Raw genomic sequence first — 24,442 nt, 5'->3', positions numbered from 1 at the left:
TTGGCATCCTGTAGTTTTTAAGAAAGAGAAGGAAATATATAAGAAATAACTGTGCATAATGATATAAAACAAACCATCTTTGAGTGTGTGTGTGTGTGTGTGTGTGTGTGTGTGTGTGTGTGTGTGTGTGTGTGTGTGTGTGTGTGCGTGTGCAAAGGTTTATGTACATGTGCATGTCAACCCACATTAGTGTGCGTAGAATTTTATAAAAACACACTGCTAAATGAAAAAGAAGATTCCCCATTTGTGAGGTAGTGACTTACTTGTGATCTGTGGGTAATATGTCAGGAAACCAGTGCAAACAGAAAGAAAAATGTGCATTTGATAGGTAGCTCTTTCGTGGTGGGGGGTCATCTATGGACAACCATGCCAACTGCATCATAATACCAGCCTTATGGCTTGGATTTAGATCAGCATAAAGGAGTAGGGGGAGAAGGGTTGTCTGTATGTATATGAGGAAACACTCATACCACATTGCCATTTAAGAATGTCAGAATCAGCCAGGACTGGAAAGGTAATAGTCCTCATATTTATTGCACTCCAATGGCACTGTCTCTGCTTAGTACCCATGTTTAGTCCTTCATGGGAATGAATGGCCTACATTGCCTAGAGATTAGTGGGATGACCTTAAATAAATGAGAAACAGAAAACAGTTGAAATAAGTGTTCACAAAGAAAGTAATATAAAAGTGAATGCAGTGACTGGATTACTTGTTAAGAACTCCTAGAAAGGCTAAATGACAACAGAAAAACTCACAGTCTCTTGTGCATGTTGATAATAACTGCAGATAAAAAAGGAAAGTTGGGCATGGGATGATTAAAATTAGAAAAAAATTCAGAAATAAGACAAAATAGAAATGGCACTAAACCATGTTTCTACATGTGATCACACTTAAAATAAACCTTTGACACTGTAAGTAACATATTCATAGTAAACAGTACCAAAGTAAAGTCCAATGAATCTGCTCACAATCCATGATTTTTATAGGTGTTCTTTGACTGCTTGCAGGCTTGTGATTAATATATCCATTTTGATAAAGGACATTTATTTATTTATTTTTTACAATTATCGGGTAAGCAAAAAGTAACAACTACAGGACCATTTGTGAAAATGCTGCATATAATGATTTGATCTAAGACCTTCACATTAGGGAAATAAGGTAATCAATTCTGCCTAAATTTGTTACATTTGTGCCATTTATGTTAATAGTCACACTCTATACTTGCTCTGACTAATTCATATGGGGGAAGGGAGATGCTGTCTAGTGCATTACTAATTCACAGTGAAAGCAGCTGGCTTCCTATGAATGCAGGGGTGAACTGTGTCTTTAAGTGGATGCCAGCTGGAAGCTCCTCCCCTCTTCTGACACAGCACATCCTGAGCAAAGACTGAGCTTCCTAAACCAGAGCCATTGCCAGTGGGGCTGGCTGGCAAAGTGCAAGGAAGCTGCAGCATCGGCAAATGAAGGACTAGCTTGCACAAATCACAGCATTATCTGACAGCTGCTGCATCACACAGGCTGCTTTCCTCCAGGTCCTGGAATTCTCACAGCGTGCTTCTAGTCCAGGCAGGCATTACTGTGCAGCTGGTTTTAAAAAAATTACAGATGGGACTACAGTCCACACTGCTGAATGTATACCAGTTATCCCTTGGATGTCATCACCACTCTGATTGCCCCATTTTTTGGTGTCTTGAAGACTAAAGCCTGAATCTTGCTTATTGGCGGTTCACAGCAGCTGTGTGTATATTCATATACTTGTGTGTATATGTGTCTGTGTATGTGAGTGCATGCTTCTTCTGCAAGCAGGTGTTTATTTGCACTTGTGTGATAATGTAACTCTGACTATTGGAATACTGGAAGAATACTCTTGATTATGCAATGCTCTGGAAGTCATCCACAGTCACGGATGGTAACAGAAAAGAAAACCTGGAACTGTAAGCTTTCTGTAGCATCTTTCTGTTTCTCTTGTCACATAAAAAGAGAGAGAGTTTGTGGAGTGAACATACTAAGAAATTCTGTAAGAAATAAATGCTGCTAGGTGTAAGCTGCTCTTCTATGACTTCAGTTTAAACTGCTCACTTTTTTTGTAATCTGAACAAAATAAAACTTGGGAACGTGTTACTTAAAACTGTCTTCCTTCACCTTGGAGTGTTAGTATCCCACTCTAATGGATTATGTCCATTCCTTTGGTAACTTCCCTAAGCATTTCAGCAGTGCAAAAACTATAGACAAGAGTTCTGTGTTAATGCAATCTTCCTTTGTCAATTTTTTGTAGAGATGAAAGAGACGAACAGTGCAAACTAAGAGATGCTGACAGGCACCAATACTGACTAGCTCTTATCCTAAGGGAGACTGGGGAAGAGAGAGTGAGACAGAGGGAGAACAACAGTATGAGATGCAAGATTTTCTGCTCAAGAGGGAAATAATCATTAAAAGCTTGGCTTATGGAGCTAGAAGAACCAGGAGGTCGAGAGTACCCTTCCTTGCTTGAAACCAAAATTAATAAAATCACAAAGAACCATTCATGTTGACAGAATAAAACGCTACCCTGGAATATTATATAAAGACTGTTTCTTTATGGCATTCTTTAATAAGAGGTTGGCCACTGTTTCCTCACCGGTTTCCATGTGTACAGTCTGCTGATTTCAGAAAACTGCAAGAGATATAATGAATATCTGGGGATTCTCATTAAAGAACTGTGGTAAATACATGTAATCTGTATGTCTTAAATACAGCATCTACAGACAAGGTATGCATAACTTACTAGGTGAAACTTCTGTACTGAAAAGCATTTTATTCTGAAATGTTCTTCCAGGCATAGGGGAAGTTTAACCAGCTAAAATATTTTGCACCTGAATAGAATAAGTATAGACAAATATTCTCCTTCAAGAAAGCAATGGATTACAGGTAGACAATGTTTCTTCATTTAGCACATATGGTACTGCACGGATATTATGACAAGCAGTTGGACTGCAGGGATTACACAGGTGAGTGCTACATCTAGGATACATCAAAGAGTTCAAATAACTTTAACCACTAAAGATATCAGTATAGCAGATAGTGTGATGTACTTAAATGCTATGGCAAACTTAACAGCTGCATAACATCAGCTTGGACTGAAGGGGGATTAAATATGTGGCCCAATACAGAATATTCAGCCATGCTAATTCTGAGCACAGGCCTTTTGAGATAATGGTTGAGTTTACATTTGCTTGGCAACGAGTAGTCACTATTTTGGAGATTCAATACGTCAAAAATAATGACCAGATGCAAAGATAAAAGACCTTGTTAGAAATTGTCCAGACTTAGCCCTTCATAAAAAAGATATCCTTACATGATACTCCATTTTAGTCATTCAAGTTTTAGAGGACAAAGACTGGACCTGGATAAGAAGCCTATTTCTCTAGTGTATGCAGTCTGTTACACACAGATAACTGGCTTAATCACTACATGGAAAGATATTCAGAAATATCAGCATTAAAATGCATATTAAAATGTACCATATGGAACCAGAACCAAGGCAATATCAAAATATTACATTTAAACTGATAAAGAAACTGAAAGTAATTCACTGTCAAGACTTTCTATTAGAAGACCATTAATTCAAACCAGGGAAACAGAAAATACTATGAGATAAGAGGACTTAAAGTCTGCATAGTACCCCATGGCTGTCAGGGCTAAAGCTGGAAACAGTCTTGCCTTTCATTCTTACTGCAACTGCTATATGCCTAATATCCCAGCAATGTCCTGAAGGTATAAAGCAGACAGCAAGTTACAGTGGTCATCCTCTGGCAGACCTTCCTGGACACTGGCACTGAGTCATTCTGAGTGGGATGGAGCTCTTTTCTTCTTCTTCATCATTATCTGGTGGAATTTGATTGATGGGATGATTATTTGAGCAGTAATAGTCTGTTTTAAAATGTTGAGCTCTCCCTGGCTGAGAGGGGCTCCATGGGGGAACAGTGAGGTTCAGGGAGAGCGGGATGGGCAAAAGCTCACTTCCTCCGAGTTTCTGCTCACGCACATGAAGGATGTCCTCCAGGGCCACGCAAGACAGCGAGACGAGTGAGCGCCCCTCCAGTGAGAGAGAACGCATCCGGAGTCACATGAAAATGGTGATTGGACAGCTGGAAGGAATCCTGCAGGAACTGAAGGATGTCGCGAAAGAGCTACGTGAGGTAAGCCTAACAATACCTATCTGTATCCCTACCTCTGTCATGACCTTAATCAGAAATGATAACTGGGTGATGAGCCAGAAGAATATGACTTGGCATGTGTGCAGTGGACAAATAGGTGGCCTGTGGAAATGTCCTCTTCTAAAATCCACTGAAAAACCACATTTGGTCTTATATATAGCAATTGCATGATGCCTTTGGTAGATAGTGGTGAATGACTGATTCAGTAAGATACTTTATTGATACCCTACATTTTTGAACTACTGACGTTCTTGGTCTACATTTATTTTAAGAATAAAATAAAATAAAAAAAAATCACTGAACATTATAGCTCAGTTCACCTACAACCAAGCTTTCAGGTAGTTCAGAGAAGTACAGGTTGCTATTATACATGGTATTGTTAGTGAACAGAAACATCAGATGTGACAGTTGAATTTGGGAGAGAATATCCTAACAGATACATTACCTATACAAACAAAAATGTTAACTTTAACTGGAAGACGTTATCTTACCTACCTAATAAAGTATGTGCATTCCATCAGTTGTTTGGGCAAATGCAGCTTTTACGTACAAAGAAAATTAGTTGGGATTAAAGAAAACCGTAAACCTTGTGTTACCTCATAGGGTGATGTGTAGCTGATGTACCAACACTAAGTATACTGTGGCTTACATGAAAAGGTTTAATGCATTGTAACTTAGCTTTACTTCCAGCTGCAGTCTAATGTAAAGTTATTAAACATGTGAATACACATGAAAAGGCTTTTTGTCCCATTTTGACACACACAAAATTCAAACCAAGTTCACAAAGGAACGTATTTTCTTTATGATGTAGACTTAAAATTAATTCATCATGCATGTAGCAGCACATTCTGAGTAAAATAAATTCATTAAACTGGATTTCACTTATCAAAGAAAAAAATACTGTATACTGATCCAGGTCTAGAATCAGCCATTTTGCATATATTTAAGGCACACTGAAATTCTGTACCAGCAGATGTACCAAAGAAGCAGCATCTTAATGTTTTCTATTCTTAGCATGAAGAACAGTAAAATGAAGAGTCTAACACTAGGATATAATGCGTGTTAACGGAGTAGGTAGAAGGAACACGAGTAAATGATGTCTTCACTTCCACACTGCTTCGTCAATATTTATTAGACATGTCTGCAGAAGGATGCAGTTCTGTCAGAAAGTAAATATCTTTCTCTAGTTATTTTATAATCTACAAATGAAATCACATTAACATAATGAATCAGTGACTGGACATTAATTTCTGGGTTTGAGTAGATCAATCATATTAATTTGTGACAGAAATCTGTGCACTCAACATAGGAAAGAGAAAAAGTCCATAACCGAGCAGACTCTAAAATCTCTAGGCCATTTCCTAAGTGTTATTAAAAAGCCATTTTTTTCTGTTAGTAATATTATCCTCAAAAAAAAAAAAAAAAAAAAAAAAAAAAAATGATGTGTTTGAAAAAAAAAAAAAAAGCTTCAGAAAAATTCACCATTGCTATTCTATGCCCCTCCCCCAATGATTACATAAAAGTAATAAAATGCTATAAATATATATTTGTTACTGCAACTGGTATACGGAAAAGATGACACTCAGGATCAAAAACTCCATTGCTGTGAACATATCCCCCTCCTAGAACTCCTAGCCCTAAAACTGATGTAGCATTCTGTTTCCTGCACCAAGGTGAGCGTCCTAGTTTCAGAGATGCCTTACACTGGGGGAATCTTACAGCACATTTAACCCTTTGTTATACTCAATTCTTATTTACAGTGTAGCAGCTAGGAGTTTAAAAGGACATACTAAACCTTAAGTCCCTTTTGACTTCATGTTACTGTACCACCTGTTCTTGTGTGTATGTGCACATGTGTAAGCTCTTCTGAGTGTCTATTTAGTATTGCCTCAAAATACCATAAGAATAACATCAGAATATATCTTGTATTTGCCACAATTGTGAATTTTTGTATTTGTCATATTATACTATGCATTTGTGTGCAATATAAGATTGCTATGAAATAAGGAATGCCCTGAAGGTTAAAGTGAATGGGGACTTCACTTGCCTTCTGAAATGTGTGATTATTTTTGATCTTTAAGAAGAGACTGCATCTAATTTTGTTATTAAACACTATTGTGAATGTGTACATGTGCAGCATGCATATCTGCATTACTAATGGCACAACTGTCTGGAGCCTGATTTAGTGAGTGCCTTGTTTGTGTTAAACAGCACAACACTGAATGTATGATTTTACAATTTAACTGTAGCATCTGAATCTGGGTACTTGGCATTACTTTGCAGTTATGAATTATTAGAGTTTGGAGTATATGAAGTGGAAATAAACTTAATTTGAGTTACCTTTGCCTCTACAGATGTGTGCTGAATTTCATTTGAATCACTCCGGAGTGCCTGTGTATATATATGTCTGCATATACATTTATGGTCATTTTGTACAATCTGAGACATTCTGTAGATCAACCCTTTGGAAAAAGCATTTTTCTGAACTTTTAGCAAGGCACCTATGCAGCTTACAATAAAGCTATATATCAGTATTTTGTATAGACATCAAATATTAAGTAACATTTGTTAAATAGGCAGAGACAATCCTTTCAAACATTCACCACAATGAATATTTTGGTGTGAGACTATCCATTTGTTTATTTATTGACTAATTATGCACTTTTGTAGCCACAAGAGTATTTCAGTGATTCAAGGATAAACCAAGCCAGTGTGATTTGTTAAAACACATTTGCAGTACATAAAGATGCAAAGATTTCAAGAGTGAGCAGACTAAAAATTGTTAGTAAGAATATTGCTGTATCATAGTTGCATTTTTTGTCTGTACAGTGCCTTGCTGTTTTGTGTGTGTGTGTGTGTGTGTGTGTGTGAGTGTGTGTGTGTGTGTGTGTGTGTGTGTGTGTGTGTGTGTGTGTGTTTGTGTTATTATTATTAGTGCACACATTTTTGTTTATGAAGGGCTGAATTATACATGCTGATTGTCTAGTTAGTGAAGCATAATTTTCATGGTATTAAATAAATTCATGCATATGTATCTACATGCAGACATAAATAAAGTATTCAGTGGTCTTGGCAGACTACTTCAGCCATAGGTGCTCATAGGAATATTGCGTTTACAAATGAACTGTAATGCCATATGAAATGTGATGAATAGTGTTTTTATATGACAACTTTATGAAACACACTGCTAGAACATCAACAGAATCATCATGCTGCTGCCACTATCTATGCCAGGGAACGCCACAAGGTTGAATACATATGTGACTGCATATGTTGTCTTGTGATTGTAGGGCACAATGGATAGTGTTTGTGTGTGTATGTGTATGTGTGCAGGATCTACTGAAGGTGAATGTACATTTACAAGAATTGTGGAACTGCACGCATGACCATGACACCATTATGGCGGTCTATGCATCCATATATACATCTGTGTATAAAAGTAAACGTTTGCAAAACTGTACAGTGGGAATTCCACACTGCAATAACAAGAATTTAATAAATCTGTCTGCATATCTGATCCTATAAATCAGATTAAACTGTACTTGAGTTTTTTTCTTTTCTTTCCGTTTTTGAGACTATAGTTCTATATATTCACATTTATATAAAGCAATGCTCCTGTGAGCGAACTACAGTTACTGAAAAACTTTTCAGTAGTTCTTCATATAATATGCGGGCCCCTATTATATCATTGAAAGAGCAATTCATTGAACAGTGTTTTGAATGGCATTTTGTCCAACATGCCATTCGTCGAACTGTTTTACTGAGATTGCATTATGGTAGGGATCTGGAAATTTGCGCTTTCCCCACTATAGTGCAATCTCGGAGTTGGTATATATAATTAGTGGGGGGAGGGCTGGGTTCAATGAACAGCATTTCCTTTGAAATGCCATTCTTGAAGTAATGGTTCAATGATACAATACGGACCCATAATATGTATATAGATACCACTAACAGAAGCATACATACATGCACGCAGACAAAAATACAGAGGGACACACACACACACACACACACACACACACACACACACACACACACACACACACACACACACACACACTGATGACCACAGACACACACATATACACAGGTATGCACACACATACTTACATAGACAGTCACACAGATGCACATATACATAGACAAAGAAGACACATGTATATAGACAGACAGATACACATATACACAGAATGAAGTATATTAAAGCTGTGTACTTAATTTCTAGTAAAACTCTTGCACACCCATATGTATGTGATGTTATATGATGGTTACGAAGCAGCAAACATATGAAGAGATAGAGCTTTGTTTTTTAATTTTTAATCTTGTTGCCCCCCCTTCCCCTGGCCAGGATGATAATTTGCAGGGGGTGGTGCCTCTTCTTCACTGTATATACCAAACATTTTACGTCCCCTGCAAAGGAACTTGGGTGCATATAACCATCTTAAAATAACAGAAGAGGAGATAGAAGCACTGTGATCATATGTAATCTGCTCTTAACTGCAGATATATTTCATATGCTCTGTAATTTTCTCAGGGCCAGACATGCAATGACATAAGCATGTACTTAAGGCTGCACCCCCATGACTTGCTGTTGTCTGCACTTTCCCCAAGACACAAATATATTTGTGAAATATCAGTGTTGCTCTCCGTCATCCACTAGAGAACAGTATTGTGACACAAAGCCCTGACCCTGTCAACCATAGGTGAAGTGGCTTTTGGATCTTTTTAATTTTCTTTAAATGGATTTATTTATTCTTTATATACTTGATAAATTAATTGGTCCCAGGACCCTTTTCCAACACAAACCCGATGCTTAAGCCTACCACCTTTCAGCCAGACCTCCAACATCTGAAGTCATTAGCACATCTTTCGCCGATAGCATCAAAGGTGGATGTTATGTCCTTTTGCTAAGAGGCTTTAGGAAAATGATCATTTTGTAATTATCTGCAACGTTGTAGCACATCTGATCATCTGCATATAATTATATGAATACTACACACACTAAATATACATGCATATGAATGCACACGTTTTTGAATATATGCACATAATTATATGGATACTATGACATGATTGCACAGCGAACATCTGCATATGATTATATGAATAGTACACAAACTAAATGTACATGTACATGAATGCACATGATCATGAATATATACATATAATTATATGGATACTACAGACATGATTGCACATTGAACATCTACATATGATTATACGAGTACTACACACACTAAATATACATGCATATAAATGTGCAAGTTCATGAATATATGCATATAATTATGTAGATAATACAAACATTATTGGTGATCTACTTAATGTTACTTTATACAACTGTATACATCACACATGAAATCATACCACAAAGAAAAGTGGCATATGGTAGTGGTAATGCAGGAACATGTGCAGATATGGTAGTAAGGGAATCTAGGTGTTCCAGCCATCAGACAGAGCACCATGAAGCTCTGTGCATTAGTGCTTGGTGCAGTATGCCAGACCTAAAATTCTAGGTTCCTTGATAACTAAGAACGCACAGCTGTATTGCACATTAGTGGTATGAAGCTGAATGCATGAGGTTAGATGCATTTATAGCAACACTATTACTGTGAACTTACAAATGTGATTGGTGGCAGAACTACCACAGACTTTTTTGCATGTTGCTATAGCAAAACTGGCCAATCTGTATGAGATTCATGTTAACTCATGGAAAATAATTTCAGTGAGTAAAATGGCATCCCTGAAAACCACTTTAATTGAACCACAAACAGACCATTGTGCATTCCCCATGAAGGGGACAGCTCCATAGTCCTGTGGTTGCACAGAAAAACTGGGAAAAGGGAGGCAAAGTAAAGGAACAAAGAAAGTAGTTTTCAGCAAAATTATTTTGTATTATTGGCACTCACAGAAACACTTGTCAAACACCTGCCACATTCCCACAGCATGCATATGTAGTTAATGTGTGGGAGTTCAATGGAATCAGACGCATTTGTATCAACAAAATGCAGCTGATATTTATATATACATATATATATATATATATATATATATATATATATATATATATGTCTGCGTTCCGAGAAGTATAACATACCCTTTTGTGTTAACTGAATCTACTACTGCTATGTGCCTTACAGCTGAACATTTCTGTATGTTTAAATATCATAGGACTAATAGATGTGTATGTGCTTTTGCACAGGTTTTTCTGAAGCAGAATTGCATGTGCTGTTGGAACAATGTGGTGCTACATGTATATAGACTGGGGATACAGGAGTGTATGGACTTTCAAAAGAGAAATGGTTACATTTTGTATTGCAATCCTGATGAAAAATCTAGGAACCATCAATTAACAGACTTTTCATTTACTTGGAAACAAGTTATTCTAGGCTTATGGGGCTCTTACTGTGACAAAAATAGTTGCATTGCATTGGCCATGGAGACTGCTTTAGGTGAATATTATAGAATATTATATCATAATTGAATGAAGCACACCTCAAAACATATCTCACTTCAAATTTTCACTGTCCATGATTAAATATCTCAAAGCATACAGGCCTTCAGGTAATATCATGAAATTTTAAAAAACAAGAAAAAATTCTCATTCCTTTTTCATAGTTGTTATTATGATAAATATTCCTTTCAGGAAATGTAGAAGTGAATATAAATATTTCACTGTTCAGAAATTTAACAAATTATGCCTTCATTTATGGTTAATAATATGTTCTATACTAAACATCAATCACTTTTATTTAAATGTTAACAGTTTAATGAGTATTTTAGGTGAATCCTGCGTGTTTTCAGATTCTTTCCGGCACAAAATGAGCATGACACAGACCTAATCCTAGTGTCCTGCAGAAGATGGCAGGCTGTTGTTAGACACAGACATATATAAACTGTGCACTCATGCATATGGACAGGTAAGAGGAAACACCCATTGTCAACCAGAATATCTTAGGATCAGGAAAAAGCTGGAACATCTAATGAAAAAAAATATAAAAACAGATATGCTGTATCAGTAGGCATCTCATCAGGGAGCTAGAAAGAACCAAACACTGTCAGGCTTATCTGTATAATTTATTGTTGCTTTCTTCTATAACACATATTTCTTTGCTTTCTGAAATTAGATTGCATCTCTTCTTGGGACCACTGGATTCAAGGTGTTTTGTGATACATTTAGGCATCAAACCTTTGTTGGCTAGGCTTACATAGGCCCTTGGGCCAATAGCCAAGTACCTACCTATGAACCTATGAACAAAGTGGATGCATCAGCTTGTAGGTTTACTGGCATGTTGTACTGCATGTATGTGCACCTGTGCAGATATTGTGAAGCAGCACACCTGTGTATTAGAACAAGGTTTCTAAAATAACAGAGATCTTATGATAGAATCGACTTGGAGAAGTGAAAGAAAAGAGGGAGGTTAAGAAGTGTGGCACTGTTTCTGCAGCACCCAGGTGGTGGACAGAGCCAGAATGGTTAACTGTTGATTTAACAGCCAAAGTTGTCAAACACAAGAGATTCATTCTGTAAACCCTTTCTTTGAGTGCAAAGATAAGAAATGAATGCCACAAAAGAGAATTATTTCTTATTTTCATAAGTTTTAAATAAGAAGTATTCAAGTAACCCTTTCTTTGAGCTTAACTTCTGCCTTTTTTCTAAATTTTATATTTGGTAATACATGAGCAGCTGGGTAAAGGTGGTGGTGGGGCTTAATGGCATGTTTGAAAAAGTCAAGAATGATTATTCTGATTTACTGCTTAAACTGAAAAAGGGGGTGACTGACATGCTGGGGCCACTGAAAGCTTACATGGATTACTATCTTAACTGTAATATGTAAGGGAAACTGACACAGGTTCAATACAGAGGGACAAACACAAGCTTTTGTTAAGGAATTTGTGCACAGTGGAAAATGGAGCAACAAACACAAAGAAATAAAAAAATACAAATATCCCAACAAAAAACCTGCTAAGGGCTATAGAGGAGAAAGAATTACAAGTATTAAGGAGAACATCTGATTTAGATGCACCTGTTGGAAAAAAAATAGCTAAAGAGGAAGCAAGGCACATGGAGTGGTGTGGAGTAGGTTCTGGGCATGCCAGATAATATTAATGGAGGAAAGAAGACTGAAAATAAAGGAAATATGAGGGCGTTGCACAAGAAAGGTACGGTAAGAAGAAAAAGAAGCTGGTCAAAGCAGAAATCCAGCAGAGGAGGAGATTCTCAATGTGATTGCAGAAAATGGAGGGGCAGAGATACAAGAAGATAAAGAAGAACATACCAGCAAAGAGGAGACACTAAAATTGAAGCCTCATGGCATAAGCGCCAGAAGCTGTTAACGACTTGGGGGGGGGGGGTGACAGCAGCACTCAGTGAACTAAAAAGGGGAATTTTTTTATAACTATTTGCTACCACAACATAGGTTCACTTTTAGGACATTTTAAGCTTAGCCAATTCCCTTTTGGTGCTTGAATTAACATTTTCTGATTGGTCTTAGTTATCCCCATGGCTGATAATTGTATATTAGTCCTAGTGAGAACAACTGTGATCATACCATAGCTAACTTGAGGGGGCCACGTAAGGGATGCAGCATTTAGGAACTGCCTCTATTCATTAGTGGCATGAGGGGAAATCCTGGAGTACATTTTCTATTACTCATCCGTAGATCCATGTTGCATTTGAATATGGATGGATGAGCTTTGCTTTATTTTTATGGATAGCCTGTTCCAGAACAGTGGTAGCCTCTGTGATACATATCCATCTCTCCATAACATTCAGTTTAGATACCTGGACTGAGTATTTCTGATGCCATTTGACCTGCTAATGTTCAGCAGGTCCATCTGTATTATGTCAGAGGATGCTTTGTATGTCAGACATGTCACCTCTAAGTACTCTGTAGGATACTGAGTATAGTAATAAATCTTTTTGGTGGTCCATGCAAGACATATTGCTTAGGACTTGTATCCTTTTAGTAAGGTATCTCTGAAGGTATTCCAATTGTTGCATGGGGCTGGACAGATACACGCTAAAGTGGGCATTATACAAAAATGATTGACATAATAAGAACTTTGTAAAGGGGGACAACAACATCTCTAGATCTAGTCACAATCAATTTGTTTATAAGCTGTGCAATATAGAAAGGCTTTCTTATGACTCTGGGCACATGTTGGTCAAACGTTGTCACTGTACACAAGTTCCCAAATGTCAAACAATTGGATCAATTCTCAGAGGGCATTGTCATGATTTTGACACCAGTAATTATTTGGGACAAATCTTCCAGCAAGATGGTTAAGTCATTTGGGGAATCAATAATGTCTCCTAGCTTGCAGTTATCTCAAACTTAGCTGGCCAAAGCTCTTTGGTATTTCCTTTTACTTTTGAGATGTATATGCCAAACAGAAAAATCTCAGCACCAAACCCTGGGGGACTCCATTGGTGACTGGTCTCTTCCCCTGTTTTGATCTCCTGCATCTTGTGAGCCAAGCTGGCTATGCAGCTGGTGATGTAAGTGTTTGAGCCTACATTATTCGTCTTTTGTACTACACCTGAGTAGGGAATTGTGTCAAAAGGCTTGGCCAGGTCAAGGTAATGTGGTGTGAACTGATTTACCTTCATCCATTGCTTTGGAAATGAGTAAAGCTCAAAATTTGCCCATGATTTTTGAGCCTTTCACACTTTCCTCCGGGCTGTGTTCAAACACATTTTTAGGGCCATGCATACATGTATGCATTCCTTGATTCACCTTCCTGATTGTATTAAATTATATTCCTTGTATAATACAGCACACTTGTTAGACTTAAGTTAAAGCGCATTTTAAATTTATTGTTTAAACATTTTTCCAGTAGGCAATGAAACAAAAATGCATTAACCAATAATGACAAAACTGCCCTAATCAGAACATTTCAATCATAAAGGTCTACTTCCACATACAACTGCATTTTAAATTTATTGTTTGAACGTTTTTCCAGTAGGCAATGAAGCAAAATGCATGCCCCAATAATGACAAAACTGCCCTTTTCAGAACATTTCCATGATAACAGTCTACTTCTACACACAATATATAAATACAGAATCACAGTAGTGTAAGCCATAGGCATGTTGCACAGCTTCTTGAACTTATTTTCAGTGGGGGGGGGGGGGGCAAAAGGCCAAAAAACAGGGACACATTTTAAACATTGCTTGTATAATTTTGGAAATGTTGTGTTACCACCATGCATTTCACTGCTAAATCTTGAACCCAGAACCATGTGAACTACAGTCAGAGCACCATAACACTAAGCTAAACCAGTAGCTTCTTGAAAGACAGGAAGACAAACTTAAATGGCTATCATATAATTTAGTGAATTCAGTTCTCACTTCTCACCATAGCTCCAACCTCTTAGCACAAACATGCAAAACAAAGCCAATAATGGGGGAATACAGCCCCAAAATAGGGACATATTTCAAATACTGATTTTATAACCTTAGAAAATAGCTAGAATAAAAGGTTTTGTTTTACCACAGAGGCATGCATTCACAAGTGACGGTGGCTAGGGACTTTAGGCTCTTTTTACCTGTACACAAGGTACAGGGTTTGAGCCTGAGTACATCTAGCCACCAGATGTATTCCGCTGGGGGCATACACACACACAAACACACACACACCTTTCAGTTTCTGACATTAAATCCTTCAGCAGCATCTGAAATTAAATCCTTCAGCAGCTAAAGCTAAAACCGTCCATTCCTGCTAGCATTCAAAACCAAACCAGCCGGAAATACATGTGTTGAGCTAAATAAAACCTTCAGCAGCATCCAAAATTAAATCCTGCAGCAACTAAATAAAACCTTCAGCAGCAGCTAAAACGGTCTGTTCCTGCTTGCATTCAAAACTAAACCAGCCCCAGAAATACGTGTGCCCAGCTGATGTCATCACGCACGCAATGATGTCAGCTGCTAAAGCACAAAAATGAAAAATTCAAAAATAAAGAATGGGACAGTTGGGAGGTGATCTGCAAAAGTGTTCACCTCATAGACTCCAGGGACAGAGTTTGATTCTTACCTTTGGAAAATAAATTGGCTAGGCGTAAAATGGCCCATAAGGGCAACTAGACTAGTACTCAACAATGAACTTATGAACCTATACCTGCTGTGAGGAGAGTAGAAAACCTATGGGGTATTTTCAGAGACTGCTTCACACAGGCTTCCACAGTGTCTCATAGAACAGGATTAATATATTGCATTAGCATGTCACAGTTCTGCAGCTTGCTTCAAGAATGAAATCACACCTAAAGTTTTGTGATCTTCAACATTTTAATGCTATATTCACTGTGTGGATACTTGGATCATCCTACAACCTAGAAGCAAACCTTCATGACATTCTTCTTTACAAATCCTGCATCATTTGTTTCCAGAAGGCAAGGCAAAGCTAAGAACTCGTCTCTGAGCCATCTGTGGAAGCTACTGAAATTCCATTCTCTCTGTCTCTTAAGTTAATTGTTTGTAAAAGCAACTGCATCAGTTCAGGCTAAGGAAATGTCCTTGACTGCCCCCCCCCCCACACACACACATACACATACTTTAATAGCTTATCTATTGTTAGCGAATTTAATTTGAGCTATGGATGACTTTGCATATCCCCAACTAATAACTAAGCATTTTTAGTCCATAATTATTAATGTACATGGTTTTAAATGGGTCGCTGTACCATTATTTGTGCTAGAATTGCCTGCATAGGCTGATCGTTTCCTGCTGCTATGATTGTTTATCTCTGCCCACTTTTATCCCCTTCCACCACTAATTCCTCAGCCATCTTCCCAGACCCTTACATTTATTCCGTCTTAACTACTCCTACAATTTAGTACATATTACCCAGCTCTTAAGGACATATACATTAAAAACCCATTTCCAGTTTCTATCCTCTATCAGTTCCTGCTTACCATTGCCTTTATCAATCCAGTCACACACGCACTTGTAGAGTATAATTGATATATATATATATATATATATATATATATATATATATATATATATATATATATACACATATACCACAAAACCACAAAAGCACTTTTCTTAGAAGCTGACATATAACTTCTTATAGCTACTACCTTGGAATACTATCCTTAACATCAGTGCATATTTTTCATCTCCTCCCTCATCTATACACTAGTCACTTCTTCACCATTCCCTCCCACAAACTCATACCATACAGCTTCCTGCAGACAAGCTAAACACTCTCCACTGCAAACATCTGCCTTAACTATCCATATACTACTCTATAAACATCTCCCCAGCCTTTATCAAACATCTTTCGCTTCATTTGTCATACCACACACACATTAATATACCACAGGGTCATCATCTTACTAAACCTCCACCTTCTTTGATGCACCATCTAAACTCTCACCATCTCAACTCGCAGTGACAGTAAATTAATTGCTACTGCTTTGATCACTCACAAAACTCAATCACTTCACTCACTACCATAATATACCCACATCATATCCCAACTCTACCACAAACGCACATACATTACATCACAAAACCCTTCTTTCGCTGTCTATCACTCCTTCTCTGTTCCAATATACATGCTCAGATATGTTCTCTTATAGATTAAGAATAGCACTTTATCAGTAGTACTGAAAGTCTGATATAAATACAAATGGATCTATGCCTCTACTCACCCCCACCTCCATCATGAAACTTAGTGGAGATATTCACCCTTTCCCCACACCTACACAACTACCCACTATGGCTAATCCAGTACTTTCCAATGCTCCAGAGACAATTTTCCAGTCAGGGAATGAAACTAACCTCATTCTTTTCAACATTAACCTCAGAAGCATTTGCAACACAATTCATGATATTCATGCATGTCTAGGTTTTTATTCCCCTGACATTGTAATTGTCACTGAATCCTGGCTAAAGCTAGAAATAACTGACAGCTAAATTATTCCTCCAGGTTTTAATATACTCAGAATTGACAGAAATCTTAAACGAGATGGTGGTATTGCTATTATTTATAAAAAACAACTTATAATAATAATAATAATAATAATAATAATAATAATAACAATAATAATAATAATAACAATAATAATAATAATGCTGAATTTCTGATTGCATATCGCAAAATCAACCAAAATAAATATATATGTATTTCAGCAGTATACATTCCACCAAGCAACAACATTACCACAGCTGAAAATATCCTACACTGAATATCTGACAAGATCCCCAGGAATCCTTCATCTTAGATGACCTAAATATAGATTGACAGTCCATAAACAGCAGCAACCCCAAGGACTCTGTTCACCTAATTGGCCTTACCCAACTAATAACCTCCACTACTAGAATCAACAAAAGCAGTAACAGGCAGTCTACACTGGACTGGATATTGACAAACAAACCTCATAATATAAAATCTTCTGGCTGCTTACCAGATATTATAAATGCCACCTCCCAAACTATGTAATAAGACAACAACATGGTTCACCCAAACAAATAATCTATAAACAAGTATGCAATTTAACCAAATTTGACAAAGACACATTTATTACAGCTCTGTCCCATTAGAGCTGGAATGCATCAAAAGTAATGTCCCTAGATGAAGTAGTTACTCACTTCAGTTAAAACTTCTTAAAAATACTAAATAATTTAGCACCAGTGAGGACAAAAAGGGTAAAATCTATCACAGCACCATGGCTGACAAATGAGACCAAGCAGCTTATGCTGAAAACAAATAAAGTACTGAAAGAATGACATAAGAATAAAAAACAACATGCCTATCAAAATTTTAGATATCTCAGAAACAGTACCAAGATCCTTGTTAAATCTAACAAGCAAATTGCACTAAAGTAATCTAAAAAAAAAGCAACAAAGCAACCCCAAGCTTTTTTGATCCTCTGTAGAAAAACTATTACAGCCTGGCCACACCACTGCACTCTGTCCTCCTACTTCAAAACAACAAACAGTTCATTGCCACTCAGCTCAACACTCATTTTATCCAGTCATTTCTATCACTAATCAGTGATCACCTCACTTCACCCCTCCAACTTCCATCTGTTCTAGAAAGCAACACACTGTATTTTAGTTTTCAACTCATCCCAAGATAAATGATAAAAAAATACTTGCCAGATTAAAAGTAACAACCTCAGCTGCTGATAACCTTCCCACTGAGTTACTCAAAATAGTTGCAGAAGCACTAGCCATCTCTGTCTTAGTTCTAATCAACCTGTCAGTAACTGAAAACTATGTCCCATCCATCTGGAAAAAATCCATTATTATAGCCATTCACAAAGGAGGTACTTCAATGCAGTTAAACTATGAACCTATTGCTATCTTATCACCCCTCTCTAAAATCCTTGAGAAATGTATTCACTCTCAGCTTTTGAAACATATAACCAAACACAACCTCCTCTCCAACACCCAGTACAGTTTCAGGTCCTCCTCAACTTCACCAGCATAGTAAACCAATACAGAAATGAGGTCAGCTTTGTTTCTTCACTTCTTCTTGACATTTCCAAAGTTTGCCATACTAGGTCTCACCTACACCTCCATCTCCCGGTTTCACAATTATTTATGCAATCATCAGCAGGCAAATGAATGGCAATAAAACCTTTCAGCGTTTTAACCAGTCTCTGTTGGTGCTCCCTAAGGGTCAATATCTGGCCCCCATCTATTTAATATTTCCATAAATAACTTCATACTGCTACAACACTTGCCACTCTTGTACAACATGATGACAATTCAACCCTTAGTTGCTTTACCCCATCCATAATAACATTACAGGAAATCACTCAGAAATCTTTCATTGACATTGAAATATGGCTAAAAAATTCTAACTTGCTGCTTAATGTCAAAAAAAAAAAAATATGCTATTTACTCCAAAACAACACTTTAATTAGAAACACACCAGAAACACATATTTCATATTACCTCAAGTAATAACACAAAATAAAAACCATGAGCCAAACTAAACTATGTTGAGTCATAATAGATGACAGCCTCAAATTTGATCACCACATATTTCATTCCATCAGGAAACTGACAAAAAACTCGTCTCCCTGTATAGGGCCAAACACTAAGATCGGGTAATGAATACCTCCTTCCTTCTCTATTTCATACTTACCATGTTATTACAAGTATCACAACGATGTGTAAAACTAAACTCGCCTCCTGCTACTATTTTCAACCAACCAACATAGTAAAACACACCACTGCCTTACATTAAAACAATTAAACTGACTTGAATTCCCAAACCTTGTGACATACTCACAATTAAATTGTGCCCACAACCTACTGTACTCTGCAGACAAATGCCCAGCATTATAAAGTACTCTACTGTACTATTCACCCAGACCTATCAATAAACTTTAACTATGTATCAATAACATGCTCAACATTGCTGAAAACTCTCCCTATTCTCATTATGTGTCAAAACTCTGGAATGAAACCCTCACACAGTTAAAACAGGCAACTTAAATAGTTTCAAAACTTTGCTTAAACAGCACTTATACCAAAGATGGCTCTCTTCTTTCTGCTCACCTGGCTATCTTTACTCAGATTACTTTTCTCCAACTCTTACAACCTCTTTGCTTACCCGATCTTGTACCTTATCACTCCTCCTCATCCTGTACGTATTTCCTAAACTCTAACTTTTCCTCCTTCTCACACCCCCCCACTAATTACTAAGTCTTCCTCTGTCCCCTTACCTTCCTGCTCATTTCCATAACTTCTCCATTCATATCTCTTTTATTATGTTTAAGCTACTTTCATTACTTACTTACATTACTTACATTCTACTTGTCTGTCTGTAAATTATTACTAACCTCAAAAATATATTTTCCTGCAGCCATCGAGCTATAAATATATTCATAATGTTTGTTATTTCTCTGTTCAATAATTAGGCAATTTATGCCAATTTCTCTCTTGTTTTTTGTGTTAAAATTGTTCGTATAAGAAATATATAAAAATATTTAAAATTGTCTAAATAAACTCACATATTGATCTTGTTTTTACCCTGCAATTATAAATTTATATCATGTGTAACTTAAATGTGAAGCTTTTCTCCTCAGGCCTCCTTTGAAAACTTGTTTCACTCAGTCAAACTTTTCCTTGTCAACAAAGACAAATAAACAAATAAGTCCTGTCCAGCCAGTTTCACAGGCTGCATGTGCTGCACAGCACATAAAAATGATAAAAATTGTTAAAACTAGCAAGTCAAAAATCACAAAATGATAACAATCAGGTGATTTGTTGAATCATGTCTGATTTCAGTACTGCTCCAATGAAACAGGGACATTATGGTAGCTTAAAATTAGACATGATACATGTTGAATTTTGTCTGATTACAGTACTGCTCCAATGAAACAGAGACATTAAGGTAGTTTGAAATTAGAGAAGGTATATGTCGAATCATGTCTGATTACAGTACTGCCTTAATGAAACAGGGACATTAGGGTAGTTTGAATTCAGAGAAGGTATGTATAAAGGTAAACTAAACCTCAGGAGCAAGTATACATACAATTGGATTATTAATAAGGATTCCTTTAAATCTAACACTGACATAAGATATATGCAGTGTATTGTATCTCTGGAAAATATACTTTTCATGCACGGTAATGTATCTTTGTTGACAGGGTAGGTGGGCTGGTCTATTGATCCTTTTCAGCCACAATTTAGGGTACCTGAGCAGCAAACAGAGAAACATTCAGTTGTTACAACTGTGCATACATACACTCATGTATACTGCATCTTAATGGTTATAACAGTTATTAAGAAAAATGAAGTGACCCTTTAACAGCTAACAATCCAAGAACATTATAATAATAATTTGTACAGTAAATATTGACAGTTACAATATATTTACAAATGTTGTACTAGAAAAGTGATAGTGTTAACTATTGTCACTAAAGCATTTGTGGCTGGATTCATTGATGATGGGCTTGTGCAGGTCAACTTAGCATTCTTTAATTGTTGATGTAGCATTAATTTCTTTAATTAGATGATCCATGGTTGCCAGATCAATGCATGTGAAAGCTTTTCAACCAATTTTATTTTTAAAAGATGGGCTTACCAGTACTATATTTTCTTCTTGACTATTTTGTAAGGAGTAGATCTGTTATCTCAGTTGCAATTTTGATTTTAGTGCTGGACAATATCTTACTTTAAGGATTTTAAATAATTTAAATACAAAATTGCATAAGAAAACCTCATTGAAAACTAGGGATGCTTTATAGAGCAAAAACTTTCTCACAGACACAACTAAATCTACACTTGCCACTACTTATCTCCTCTCAACACTTCATTATGGCACTCCCATCCTTACTAACCTCCAGGCTTCACAAAAATCAAAGCTTGAACAATATTATAACAAAGTTGCTATATTTACAGGAAATATAACTTTCAGAATCCACAACTGTGTATCACTAAAAAGCCAAAATTGGGTAGAAATACCCCATCAACTAACATATACATAGCTTCTTACCACCTATAAATTATCCAGAATCCATCTGATTCTCCACACTAAATAACATTCTACACAACTACGTTCCTAGTCAGTCATTATGATGCAGTGACTTAAAGAGTCTGTCTGTCGACAAACCTTTCAAATCTGCTGGGCATTGTCTGTACTTGTGCCATATCGCTAAGGCCTGGAACTTCTTATCTGCATTTATCAGGTCAACACCCTCCCTCCCATCTTTCAAAACCACACTTAAAGACTTTCTAGCCAAAATCTGGGTCTGTTCTTGCTCAACACCAGCATAAACTATATCCATAAATGTGGCAAATACCTGTTCATACCTTATCTCACTGTAATCTCCCTTCTTCAGTCACTTCCTTATGTCTATCAGTCTCTCTCTTCTCTGCTTTCTCTCTAAGTATACCATAAGCCTACTTTTCTCTCACTTTGAATTGCAAATCCTATTTGTATTATACTAACTTACCTTTAATTTCTCTATAAATTGCCTAAAATGTCTCTGATTATTAAGTCGTTGTCATATAACTTGTATCTACTCTTAACCTATGTTTTCAGAATATGTCTAATTTGGTATAAGTATTTAAAGTGTATTTGTTTTTTGTATTGTTTTTTAAAGACTGTAAAATTATTATTCTTAAAATGTTATGTAATACTATAGAGATTTTCTCCCCGGGCCTCCGCTAGAAACAAGCTCCTACACAGTCGGACTTTCCCAGTAATGGAATGTCAATAAATAACAGTAATAGTAAATAAACAGTTGAACAGAAAAGTAGCCCTGTCATTACCAGTTTGGCAAGCACAGCAAATATGAAGCTGTTCTTTTCAATAAACAGTACTGTACTAATCTAAATCAGTTAATTTGGTGCAGAATCTAGAGTATGCCCCCTGCTGTGTATTATCCTAAGCATACTTATATAATGGATCTTTTACTAGGCTGTTTGGTTAGTATTTGTCTGGGAACATTTTCTAACTGTGTGTTTTAACTTGTCTGTGAAATAGAAAAAAATACAAGTGCATGCTAACAAGTGCTAAATAAGGAAAGTTTTCACTCTAACTAGTGCAAATATTCTACAGACACACAACCCCAACAACCAGTCTTACTAACTTTTGATTTTATCTTTAGACTGCAGTAATATTTATCTGTCTATCACTCCAGCTCCCTGTCAGTCTCTCCATCTATATGTGTGGGACCCCACTGACGATAGATGCTGAAAGACATTGACTCTCAGTCGGCAGCCTCAGTGAATGTGATTGGCTAGACTGAGCTGCACATAAAGAATCTCAATGTCACATTAATTTGGCATATTTATAGTAAATGAATGTTACAAACTGTGACACATTTTTTGTCCCCCACATGAGCGCTTTACCTTCATGCCCCAATACTTAATTACTCTTTTTAAAATCTTACAACCTCAAAGTTGAGTGTGTGTGATACTCAGATTCAAAGAATTGGAGTTTTGTATTCTTTTCTTAGGTAATATAGACTCAAACTGAGTCTAATCAAGGTAGGGGGGATGGATTGCAGCATGCAGCACCCCCTACATCAAAGGTATGTAGAATTAGGTTGTTCCAGGCAATAACTTTGGTTTGAGTGATAAACGTTTGTTATAATGCAGATCTGATTTTTTATAAATGTTTTCATTAGAGAATATACTAAATGTTGCTGTTTTGTCAGAATCCTTGTAATCAATGGTGATAACATAGAGTGCTTCCATATTTTGTTTATTCATTTTGTTGGTTACCTACTTAGTTCATTTCAGGGGAATAGAGGAGCTCAAGGTGATCTGACAGGCAATGTTTGCATCCTGTATGGGGTTCCAGGCTGCTTACACACTCATATAACATGCACATCTATGGAGAATCTGGAGGATCACCCATTCTCCTAAATCATAGGTGAGGGATGGAGAAGGGTGATGGGGTGAAATGCACTGCAGAGAAAGCACTCCAGCCAAGAACTGAACAAGAGAGCCACCACTGTGACACAATAGCTTATAATTGCATGAGTGTGTGTGTGTGTGTGTGTGTGTGTGTGTGTGTGTGTGTGTGTGTGTGTGTGTGTGTGTGTGTGTGTGTGTGTGTGTGTGTGTGTGTGTGTGTGTGTGTGTGTGTGTGTGTGTGTGTGTGTGTGTGTGTGTGTGTGTGTGTGTGTGTGTGTGTGTGTGTGTGCGTGCATGCGCGTGTGTGTGTGTGTGTGTGTGTGTGTGTGTGTGTGTGTGTGTTCGTGTTTGCGTCTGTGTGTGTGTGTGTGTGTGTGTGTGTGTGTGTGTGTGTGTGTGTGTGTATGTGCGCATGTGTGTGTGTGTTCATGTCTGTGTGGAGAGTCAGAGGCAGACAAAAAGGCAGATAACATGGATGACTAGATGGGAAAATAGGTACATAGCAGAGAGCGTGAGTGGCAGACATATTAGGAGCAAGTCTGTCTCAGAATAACTTTAGCTATATTGTGGCATAAATATAGCAAACTATCAGCTACAGATTGCAATAAATGGAAAGTTTAAAAAGAAATGCAAATGCAAAGTATTCTCACTTGATTATAAAGTAATGCAACTTTGATGATATGAAAATTCAGATAGTTATCTCTTAGCAGCAAAATATAAAATATTTCACAAAATCTCTTGGGAAATATAGGTAAATTCTTTCAGCTTGAAATCATTCTGCTTTTTGTAAACTATTGATACAATAGAATGAAGAGCATGTGTGCTGTCAAGTGTAAGAAACGGTAACATGCTTTTGCTGTAACATGCACAGTGCCTGTATGTGTCTGTGTGTTTGTTTGTTGACTGCAG

General features: G+C 36.9%; 1 protein-coding gene across 1 annotated transcript in view; it reads left to right on the top strand.

Moving 5' to 3' along the window:
- Positions 1 to 1,418: 1,418 nt before the first annotated feature.
- INSYN1 (inhibitory synaptic factor 1) overlaps positions 1,419 to 24,442 on the top strand; it is a 791,220-nt gene continuing 768,196 nt past the window's right edge. The window contains 1 exon segment of the mRNA XM_044077565.1: positions 1,419 to 4,179. Within this exon segment, the coding sequence (XP_043933500.1) occupies positions 4,033 to 4,179 (147 nt within the window). The 5' untranslated portion in view covers positions 1,419 to 4,032.

The sequence above is a fragment of the Protopterus annectens genome, chromosome 7.part0 (genome assembly GCF_019279795.1).
Source record: "Protopterus annectens isolate FY-2018-M chromosome 7.part0, PAN1.0, whole genome shotgun sequence".
In the NCBI taxonomy this organism is placed as follows: Eukaryota; Metazoa; Chordata; order Ceratodontiformes; family Protopteridae; genus Protopterus; species Protopterus annectens.
Note: the sequence above shows the minus strand (reverse complement) of the source record. Positions and strands in the feature narration are given on the sequence as shown.